This window comes from Diabrotica undecimpunctata, chromosome 9 (assembly GCF_040954645.1).
Source record: "Diabrotica undecimpunctata isolate CICGRU chromosome 9, icDiaUnde3, whole genome shotgun sequence".
Taxonomy (NCBI): Eukaryota; Metazoa; Arthropoda; class Insecta; order Coleoptera; family Chrysomelidae; genus Diabrotica; species Diabrotica undecimpunctata.
Genome location: NC_092811.1, coordinates 99,851,234 through 99,863,351, shown reverse-complemented (window position 1 = coordinate 99,863,351; position 12,118 = coordinate 99,851,234). Strand labels below are relative to the sequence as shown.

Sequence of the window (12,118 nt, the reverse complement as noted above, 5' to 3'; positions counted from 1 at the left end):
TTGAAAACTATACATCTTACTAGTACAGTAGAACATTCACACTTCCATAGAATAATATTTAATGACAAAAATGAAATGCATATTTCCGAATAAGTTGTTTTTCTTCCTCTAGGTTTCCTTTTCATATTTTTTTGTTTGCTTAATGTATTTCTTATATGACCCGTTTACATCATTCATTGTACTGTTCTGCCTTTTCTTTTCTTCTATTGTGTACGGTACTTGTTGCTGCTGTTTAAACTTTCACCTTTAATAATTTCCAGTATTCTTCAGGGGCTAGTGTTTCTATCTTTTATACTGATCCTATCGCATGGTTCCTTCTACCACATATAAGCGTCCCATTTATTTGTCACTCATTACAAACCAGATGATTACTGAGGTAAGATGTTTAATTTTTTGCCAATCATCAATAATCCAGTCTTTATGCAAATTGGCCCACGCTAAGCGTTTTCCTTGAGCATTTGTAGTGTTGGTGTTAGCTTCTTAATAGGTCAGCAACATTTGAACTTCATGCTGTATAAATTTCGGCGTATAGTGTAGTATAGCTTATACTTTATTTCTTATATCTTTATGGCTGGCTCTTTTGTACTTTAAAGCCAAATTTTTTAAAATTCATTGCCCTCTGGGTGTGACTGAAAGCTTTCTGAACCTTCCGAACCGACGTAACATATGTTTCTCGTTAAATTTTTGACTTAACCTTCAAATTAATATAATTCCTATCTTAATCTTAATGGGAATAAGTGACAATTGAAGTTTAAAGTAAGTTTATTGACGTTTCAATTTCTACTTCGGAAATCGTTCTCAAAATACAAACATTAATAACTTAAACAAATTTTGTTTTTTGTTACTTGGTGAAAAATTCTTCTAATAGACGACTTTAAAATAATATTGCCAATATTGTTGAGTTGCGTTCCTGGGACGACTTTACTTGTAAGATAGTTCATTCGATTACATGAAATCAACTTTAACTTGAGAATATTCGTCAGAAAAATCATAGCATTTAATTCGTCTTTAAAAAGACAACCACATGCCATGCTGACAGTAAAATTCTCCTGTTAGTGATTCCATAGTAAATCATGAGAAAAAAAAAACAGGAAAAAAACCTCATAATACTATCCCGACATGGTAAGTATTTGGTCCTACATTTAGTTTACTCTCAATAAACACCAAATTCTGATTTTATCTTAAAAACAGAAATGATGTATCCTCGATATGTTACTGACTTACTTATACTGGTATTTTCCTTTTATTAACTTCCTCTTTGAATATGGGTAACCAGATCCTTAGAACTACGCCTGAGAATGCTTCGATGTTACGTGAAGCATGGACACTAAAACAAGTCCATCTGAATAAGTTGGCCGCCTTTGAATTTTGGTGTTACGAAGAATCCTATGAATATCATGGATTCAAAGAATGTCAAATGTGGAAGTAACTAGAAGGATAGGAAATGAGGCGGAAATAATATTAACTATCAAAAGATGAAAACTTGAGTACTTAGGACATGTGATGAGAGGGCAAAAATACGCATTATTACACCTTATTATGCAAGGCAAAATTCGAGGAAAGCGAAATGTGGGAAGATGAAGAATATCCTGGCTTAAGAACTTAAGGGCATGGTTTGAATGCAGCAGTGCAGAACTTTTTAGAGCGGCAGTCAACAGAGTCCGCATAGCCATGATGATTTCCAACCTTCGATAGAAGATGGAACTTAAAGAATAAGAACCAGATCCTACTGAATTGGCAGTTGGTAGCATAATTAGAGCCCCTTCTTTGATTTTCTTTTTTTACCATCCGTTTCTTTTAGGACCATACTTGAATCGTTCCATTAAACCCTATGTTCATTATCCCATGCGTGTTTCCATATTTAAGATCTATCAAATTCTCTGTTTTTAATATAAGATTGATGTTCACTTATTCTAACATTTAATGGCCTTGATGTTTCACCTAAATAAAACTGATCGCATTCACAAGGTATTTTATAAATACAATTCTTTGTCCTTTCTTGTTCATTGTTAGGTTTAGTTTTAGACATTAGACAGTTTTATTTTTTTCTGGCGGATATTCTCAAGTTAAAGTCGATTTCATGTAATCGAATATATTCAATTTAAATGAGAAAAATTTAAATTTTTAAAAGAATTTTTCACCAAGTAACAAAAAACAAAGTTTGTTTAATTTATTATTGTTTGGATTTTGAGAACGATTTCCGAAATGCAAATTGAAACGTCAAGAAACTTAATTTAACATTCAATTCTGGCTTATTCCCATTAGAATAGTAATTACTTTAAAATGCCACAAGAAAATAAAGAAAATAGCTTCTGAACAATACTTCGGATTGATGATTGGGATACACCACATTTTCTCTTTGACTATATGTGATCTTTTCTAATAGAGCAGTAACAGAAGAGATTTGCTCAACAGAAACATCTTTACATTTACCCATCTGAAAAAATTACAATGGGAGATTAATAGTGTTTTAAGAAATAAACCAAATTTAAAACTAGCATTACTATAGAATTTTTCATATAAAAATGATTGCACGTCATTCAAGATTTACAACGTCAGAACCCCACAGCGTTGCCAAAATATCAGAATAGTTAGTAAGTGAGGAATTTTTAAAATGTCAACTATTTGTCAAACTGTTATATTAACAGAAAATACACTTAGTTTTAAGACTACTGCAACACACTAAAATACATAAGAAAACATTTTAATACAAAATTATATATTCTAAATTTTAAACTTACCTCAGTTAGAGCATTAATGGTAAAAACGTCCCGCCATTATTTCTTGTTCAAAATAATCTATCTTATATGAAAGCTTATCAGCTTTCTAGAGACTATTTAGTTGTTTTGGCATAGCACAATCACAATACACAACAATAATTAGTTTTTAAAGCTATTAATCTAAATTTAGTATGCATTTATATAATATATATATATATATATATATATATATATATATATATATATATATATATATATAATAACGGATTGATTACGGCTTCTCCTCGCCGCTTCTCCTCCCCCAATTTTCATCTTTTTCTGTCATATGCAGTTGACTCTTCTAAGTGTCTTGCCGCCATTGCTTCATTAATAATATCGTTGCGCCAACTTGTCCGTGATCGTCCTCTTTCTTCTTTCAGGAGGGATCCATTCCAGTACTCTTCTAGGCCATCTGTACTCTGGCATTCTTTTAACATGTCCGAACCAGATTAATTGTTTTCTTTCTATGTCATCATTGATATTTCGTTCCATTTTCATTTCGTTTTCTATTTGTTCGTTTCTAACTCTCTAGAGTTTAAGTATATAGTATGCATTTATAAATATAATTTATTAATATATAATATATTATGATCAAATTGTGTAAGAAATCAAAACATAAACAAAATTGTTACTCTAAAAAAGCGGCAACACTTTAAACAATTTTGCCACAAGCTGAACTGTCATTAAAATTTGAAGTATTCCTTTATCAGTTGCGTACAATTGTCTAATCTATTTAATTAAAATTATTATTTTGTGGAATATTAGACTTAAAGAGTTATTTTATAAAATTTATATTATTAATAATAACAAATGTTTTTGATTATTTAATCAATATAATTCTATAATACCCAATATAATGATGATTACATTTTTCTGATTATTATACCATGTTGACGCCTATAAAAGATCGAGCAGTTCCGTATGGGTTTCGTATTATTAGCTGTGTTAGGAGAATTTAAACTCTAAGGTTGACGTTCTGGAAATTTTAAATATAAGTGACGTCACTTTATATAAATTGTGACGTGCAACGTTTTTACTTTGAAAAATGGTATATAGAATAATATCAACACTCACCACTACATATTTTACAAAAGTTGAACACCAATCAAAGTTGGTAAAAGTCGAGTTACTGCTCACTTTTAGCATATTATATTGCCATCTGACAAGTTTTGACAATTCAATCAAAAAGTTGCACCATTGTGAACTTAATTCTGTACCATGATTATTTACTAATTGCTATGCAACCCAATCAGCAGCTCTGTATCACTGTGAAGGTACTTTTAAGGCATTTGGAATTTAAAAAACTATAATTTCTAGGGTGAGTCTAATAATTTGAGCGGGACTATTGGACTATAGGGTGCCGGAGTATCGGAATGTTCAAATTAGTGGATTGTATAGAAAACTTGGACGTTTACAAAGGAAAATATGGAAAAATAGCAAAGACCCAAAGAGCCATGGAAAGGCAAATGCTGAACATCAGGCTATCAGACAAGAAAAAAAATATTGGATTCGCAACAAAACAAAAGTGACCGATGTATTAACGCAGATATCAAAACTTAAGTGGAAGTTCGCTGGATATACCATAAGACAGAAAGACGACAGATGGAATAAGATGATTATACACTGGAGACCATATAGTTACAAACGAAAAAGAGGAAGGCCACAAATGAGAAGGTCAGATGACTTGAAGAAACACGCAGAGAGGCGTGGAAGAAGGAACAGGAGGCCAATGTCCAAAATTGGACAACAAGGCTGTATATATAGATAGATAGATAGAAAAGTTCATAATAAATAAAATAAAGCATTTCATAAAGAGAATAAATACAAGTTATGTATGTGTATTCATGTTTTACACACTTTTTATAACTGTAACATATATCTCACATTTAAGTAATTACATATTAAACATACCTTAAAATAATCCTTAATTGAGATTTGTTATTGTGCAACTTTTAGTTCTTGTTTAAAATCTTTTTCTCGCATATTTCGAAGAATTATAATATCTTTAGCAGATACGCCAGTTTCTGTTAAATTTACATATTTTTGTTAAGTCATGAATTTATTGTAAGTAAAGTTAAACAATAGGTATGTAAAAACAAGTAAAATATCAAAATGTTCTGCAGGTATTTAAACAATTAAATGCTATAATGTGGTTTTACTTTTACAGTTGTAGTAATTGGTAGCTCCAGTATTTCTACCAGGCTTTCTTTTCCTTATTATACAGCTTCACATATTTCTCCATCTGTCATAATTTAATTTTTCTTTGGTTCCTTAACACCAAGAATTTAAATATTTTTCACTTATCTCAAATCCCCTTTCTGGTAGCTTTTTCCATGATGATTAGATTAAATCTGGTGAAACAAAGCTCCATGCGTGAGCTAGACACTATACTTCAAATTAAATTTTTTGAGGCTCTGCTTTATGGTACCGAAATATTGGACACGTTGGTTTATTGAAGTGCCGGATTAGTGAGATTCTACCGTATAGGTTATGTATTAATCCTTTATGCCAAACTCTGCCGAAAGCTTGGGTCATATCCAGGAAGAGGTCACTCATACTTTTGTTTTCTTTCAGAGTTACTATGTTACTGATCCTGTGCAGTCGATCAATAATAGAATCACACTGATATTTACAATCTTGAACATTTACAGATTTTATAGTTTTATATAATGGTATATGATATCATGGTATTGATTACTAATATTATATTTTTTCAGCTGTACAAAATGAAAGAGACCGAATAAGTTGTCGAAGGCCTAGTTACGAAGAAAACAATCAAAATAACGGATTGTCAGTGGGATCGTTATTAAATGCAGAAATGCTTTCTAGGCAAGTAGGAGCAGCATTAGAGGTAAGACTTTTATTAAAGTTACAAGATTTGTCCTGAATTTTTACAAAAAAAAAACCTTTTTAAGTTATATATTTAATTTTAGTTGTGAAAGAACAAAGGGTATATATTGTTGGATAAAAAATACCAGAAGTTGGCATTTTTCATGTTTATATACAGCTATTAAGGATACATAGGAGGAGCTTTTCTTGAAAATATATAAAATCTAACTAATAACATATTTGTTAAGTCATAAATTTATTGTGAGTAAAGTTAAACAATATGTAAAAACAAGTAAAATGTCAAAATGTGATTTAATTTCTATAGGAAAGCAGTTGGAACAAGAGCAGTTCGAGCAGAACTAAAATACCACATATTCTATTTGCATAATAGGTAAATTAATTTGGTTCTTATAGATCTTTGCTAAGATCAGTTCCATTCATAAGATTCATTGGATTTTTTCTATAGTACAAATACTACAAATCCTTAAAGCATCTGCGTATAAAATCTTCGGCAATGTATTGTTTGAAAGACAAACATTTTACAAAGTATATCGTTGGTCAATATCAATGCGGATTTACTGCTGGAAAGTCAACTACACATCAAATTCAAGTACATAGGCAGGTTCTAGAAAACTCACTAGAATATAACATAGATACACACCATAGACTTTGCGATCACACCTAAGTTAGTTAAGTTGACCCAATTTAAAAAACGTAAAATCATGCGTTAGAATTGAAGGACAAAACTCTACGTTCTTTGACATTAATAATGGTCTAAGACAGGGGGACGCGCTGGAGTGTCTCCTCTTTAATATTTTCTTGGAAAATGCAATAAGACAATTAAATATTAGAATGAATAGAACTATTTTTAATAGATTTACACAAACTCTCGCATTCGCTGACGATATAGTTATAGTGGGCAGAAGAAGACATGGTGCCGTGTTTTACAAAGCTTTCGGACGCGGCAAGTGAATTGGGACTTGTTATAAACGAGGAAAAAACCAAATATATGTTGGTTTCTAAAAACCCCCGAAATATCCAACAGAGAATTCAAATTAACAACCATACCTGTTCACGGTCTCCAGAAACATTTAAAATTTCATACACTTTCAGTTTCTAACACTCTTGTCACGGAATAATTATAAATCCTTCGTGGATTAGTGGTAAGAATTCGACATTGCGATACAGACATCGCAGACGATTAGAGTTCAAAACCCACATGTGGTTTTCTTTTTTTTTTTTAATAATTTGAAATTATGCAAAGATCGTTTTGCTTTGAATCACTAAACAAAACTAAACAAAAACTAAAGTTAAAACAAAAAATCTTATTGACAAAACAGTATCGTCGTACTTTCGAAAATAAAGTAAAAACTTTTAAAGAATGTTTAAATAAGTAAAAATTCTACAAAAATAAAAAAATATCCGTGGCCACTAATCAATCGATTAGGAAAAGTCGCACTGAGATATTCACTGACGATGCGAGAATTATGTGCAGGACAACCATCGTGTTGAAACCGTATGGAATCGAAAGGTATTGGTAAATTACAAAGGGCTGGGACAATTTCATTTTGCAGAAGTTTTAAGTATTTCCGCCCAGTCAACATACCGTCTATAAAAAAATGGACCAATGACATGATTCCCTATTATGCCTCCCCAAACATTTACTTTTCGAAGACGCTGGGTACGAGCGACATAAATCTGACGAGGATTTCCTCGAGATCAATACCTAACATTGATTGAATTCTGTCTTCTATCCTTTCCGCTATTTTGCCGGGTGGTAAGACACTCATCACTGTATATATAACGTGCAGTAAAACTCAGGGAGCTTTACTGCGCTTAAACTTCAGGGGTTCTACAGTATTCATGGCGTCGTCTACTTCGTTCCTCAGGATTGGTCGTCCTCTTTTCCTCCTTCCTATGGGGCTCCAATCGGTTATTCTCTTTATCCATCTGCTATCGTTAGTTCTTCTTATATGTCCATACCACTTTAGTCTTTTTTGTTCTAGATATGTTAGTATGTCTATTTCTATTGATGTTCTTTGCTTTATTTCGTCATTCAATCTGTTATTCTCTTTGTTGGGGCTCCAATCGGTTATTCTCTTTATCCATCTGCTGTCGCTAGTTCTTCTTACATGTCCATACCACTTTAGTCTTTTTTGTTCTATATATGTTAGTATGTCTATTTCTATTGATGTTCTTTGCTTTATTTCGTCATTACTTCTCCTATCCATTCTTGTTACTCTGCAGCATCTTCGCAGGCATTCCATCTCTGTTGCTACTATCTTACTGCTGTTTTTCTTCTTTATAATCCAATTTCAACCCCATATGTCATAATACTTCGCACTAATGTTTTATAAATCTGTGTTTTCAATTTCAACCCCATATGTCATAATACTTCGCACTAATGTTTTATAAATCTGTGTTTTTGTCTTCATATTTAGGTGTCTATCCCACCATACCGAGTTAAGTTGTCGGATTGCTGTTCTTGTTTGTCCTAATCTTTGCTTAATTTCTTTCTCTGTTGTTGCCTTTTTCGTGATTATAAACCCAAAATATTTGAATTTATCCTTTCCTTTGATTGTTATGTTGTTATCAATCTGTAGATCTTCTATGTCTTCTTAACTTGTATCTAGGCCAGCCACGGTATATTATTCTTGTAGTTTCTTCATCATGTTTCTTCATCTTATAGACCTTAATACGACCGGTTTTTATATATGGGGCTGAAACGTGGACCTTTTCTCAAAATGATGAAAGACTTCTTGGTATTGTTGAGAGAAAAATTCTTAGAAAAACTTTTGGGGCCGTAAATGAAAATGGGCTATGGCGTCGAAGATACAACTTTGAACTATATCAGTTATACACCGATCCAAATATTTTGAAATTCGTTAAAGTGCAGATATATTGATGGGCTGGACATATTTCTAGGATGTCAGATCACGAATACCCGAAGAGATTAACATTTTGCCAGGAATCGACAGGAGTGGCGACGAGTGAGCAGGCCAAGATCCACAACGGATTGTCGAGCCACTTATGATGATGATGATGATTGGTTAATTGTCGAATCAGCCATGTTCTAGCAAATTCTAATCTCTGCTGTTTAAGTCGGATTTGTGTTAAAAGTACAAATATGAATATATTCTACTGTTTTTATTAAGAATGTAAATAGGCCAATTAATATAATATTATATATACGATTTTTTGTTTTAAATATAATTTTTTAATACTAAAAAACTGATTTGTTCAAATTTAATAGGAGTATATGAAAAAATTGTTTATAAATGTCAATTTAGTAATGTTTATAATTAACATTTATTTAATATAATTGTATTTTAAATAAATAAATAAAAAAATAACACCAAAAAGGTGACTAAAGAAAATATTTGTACATCCCGTAGTCATTAGCTACTTTTTTTTTAGATAATTTTGTAATGAAAATACGATAAATGTTATTATGTTAACGTTGTTGCTACGTTTAACCCTACAGCAGGCGCGCCGACTACCGTTTCATAACCGGGCGCGCTGTGTATTTTGTACACAAAACACATTTTAGTTGATTTTACCAAATTTAGTGCGTTTTAACAAAATGACAACCAAGATTTACAAAAATAGTTTATTGTTACATAAAATAATAAACATAAAACGGGTTACTTCACTCGATTTCTTCTGATTGCTGCCGTTCATTGTCCTTACATTTTACGCAGGTAATTGTGGTTTCTGAATGCATTTTACATACAAATATTCTACATAGCCCACATCTAACTGTTGTGCTGGAATTTTTGAGCCTGGACATATTGCACAACGTTCATGTTTTCTAGAGCTTTGCACTTCTGTTCTAGTAGGTTCTTCACATGATTTATATTTCATTAGAAAACCTTGAATATCCTGAGGAAGATATCGCATTGTCGCTCTTTCTGAAATATGTACTTTCATTAAACTCAAGCTTAAATTCTTTAGAAAAATTCGGCGACATATTTTTGGATTTGTTTTATTGGCACAAAACAACACCTGCGCGTTGATACACGTCATATCCATTAGAGAAAAAAATATAATTGGTGGCCATCTTCTGGTTATTCTTTTTACAGAATATGATGCACACATTTGGTCAATAGTATCCACACCGCCTTTTGTGGCATTATAATCTAGAATAATTTCTGGTTTTTTAGTTTCGACGTCTACGGTGGCAGTGTCATGCATCGTGGATAAAAGTATGACCGACTTACTTTTTTTTGGAACAAATGAAACCAAAGTGACATTTTTCTGGAATCCAAAGAGTGACGTTCCCACTTCTTTTTGTTTTTGGGGTAAAAATTCAATAGGTATTTCCCTTTTGTTTTTTCTCAAAGTGCCAATTGTAGTTATTTTATTTTCCAAAAGGGAAATAGCTAAATGATAACTGGTATACCAATTATCGGTTGTCAAATTGCGATTTGAACCTTTTATATAATCAATAAGCCAGTCTACAATATCACTGGGAGAGTTTGATACAGCATAAGGTCCCTCAGGTTGCCGTCCACAATAAACCTCTAAATTTCCAACAAAGTAAGTTTGTGCATCGCCCAAAATGAACAGCTTGATAACGTATTTTGCTGGTTTATTTGGTAAATACTGGATGAAACTACAACGTCCTCTGAATCCCTCTAGTTTTTCGTCTATTGTAACAAATTCACCTAGGTTATAGGAATTTTTACAGTTACTAACAAATGGGTCCAATATTTTTCTAATTGGTGCAAGTTTGTCATATATTTTCCGTTCATGTCTTGTGGTTTTGTCATCAAAACGCATTGAACGTAACAAAAATAAAAATCTTTTGTAACTCATTACAGCTCTAAGAATTTCTATACCTGCTCCATCAGATGTCCAAAGTTCAAGTGCGTTAGTATGGTTAGCCTTTTTAGTGCCAATGTACAAATTAGTAAATTGTACGATGTTCTCTAATATATCAGAATCTATAATTTTTTCAAAAGCTGAAAGTTCTGAGGTCACTTTTGAAGCCACTGCCTTTGGTCCTGGAAGTATTTTGATAATATTTTTCTTTTTAATTTTTGATTGCGACGACAGCGGAGTCTTACGCCATGCAGTTTTTTTTGAAAATATGCCTTGAAAATATTCGAAATATTCGAAAGCAGTCGTACTTACTGCGGTATTATCCTCGAAGTTACTGGCTCTGTCGTGGTCATTCTGTTCTTGTTCAGATTCAGAATTGTGGTCATCATGGTGTATTATTTCTTCATCTGTCTCAGATTCATCGGAATATTCTATTTCACTAGTTTCTGTTTCTGGGTCTTCATTAAGAATTTTATATAACTCAGCCTCAGTTAAAAACTTCTTTCTAGCCCTGCAAAAATAAAAAAAAGTAACACACAAATAATATAACAATGCAACTAAATTCTTACATGATATTCTCTCAGCGTAGCCGTTATATTCCTTCTCAATTATGTTACAATATCATACAATATGATAAAATACTTACACTAGAAGGCGCGCCGTGTATTATGTACACAAAACCGTCACACTCTCGTATTTCTAAGAATTCTCACAAAACTCAGCTGCAACAAAAAATATTACTCAACTATTCGAACGACAGATCTCTACTGGACAAATAGACGCGACGATATCGCCAGATTGACGACACTTCTATTTTTAGACGACTTTTTCTATTGGACGTGTACAAAATACACGGGCGCGCCCGCTCGAGGGTTAAAAAAAGAAAGAGCAAATTTGGTCGAGTAGAATCCGAGATTGTGTTGGACTTTTTGAAGAGCGCGGTTGTCCCATTAGGCGGCTACCCCCATTCCATTTGTTCTCGTCGAAACGCAAAGTACTCTTTGTTTACAACACTCCTGTTTAAACAATTTTCAATAATTTTGTTTGCAAAAAGTTTTGTTAAAAACTGTGACTTTTCTTATAATTTTAGGCCTATTGGCGTGGCTGTTGTTTAGTTGCTTATTGATGTCAATTATTTTTTTCATCAATGATGTCATTAATTGATAGCAACCACAAATGCAAAAAAATAACATTATTTTATTTTTTAAAATAAGTATTAAAAAGTGGTATTCAGCTGAAAGCTCAAAACACTACTAATCGTTTGAAATTAAATTTTAAAATAAACTAATTTCTATAGTAAAAGTATAATTGTAATTAAATAAAAGTTTGCACTTAATTTTTAGCCACTCTTTTTAATGTTGACTAAAAAATGTATTTTAAAATTAGTTGTTTATTCCATATAGATATTTTATACATGATAATGATGCAGAACAACTTCATTTTATATTTAGTACGTTCTTTTATTGTTTTTAGTATATTTGAATAATACCAATTGTGATCATTTTTAGCAAATGGGTCCAAATCCAGTAAATGAATACGACATATCAGGTAGGCAACTGGCCAGTATAAACGACGTGTGTGAATCAATGAAACAGCAACTTTTAATATTAGTGGAATGGGCCAAGTACATCCCTGCCTTCACAGAGTTACAGTTGGACGATCAGGTAAATAACCAACTATTTATTTATTAGGTAGTTAAATAAGAC

General features: G+C 32.1%; 1 protein-coding gene across 12 annotated transcripts in view; it reads left to right on the top strand.

The window, feature by feature from the left end:
- Nucleotides 1–12,118, top strand: part of Hnf4 (Hepatocyte nuclear factor 4) — a 290,760-nt gene that overhangs the window by 230,886 nt on the left and 47,756 nt on the right. For all 12 annotated transcript variants that reach the window (XR_011952009.1, XR_011952008.1, XM_072543888.1 and 9 more), the window contains exons 4-5: nt 5,477–5,610; nt 11,921–12,076. Coding sequence is in view for 10 of the 12 variants with exons in the window: in XM_072543888.1 (XP_072399989.1) it covers nt 5,477–5,610; nt 11,921–12,076 (290 nt within the window). In the remaining 2 variants the exon portion in view is untranslated. The remainder of the gene's footprint in view (nt 1–5,476; nt 5,611–11,920; nt 12,077–12,118) is intronic.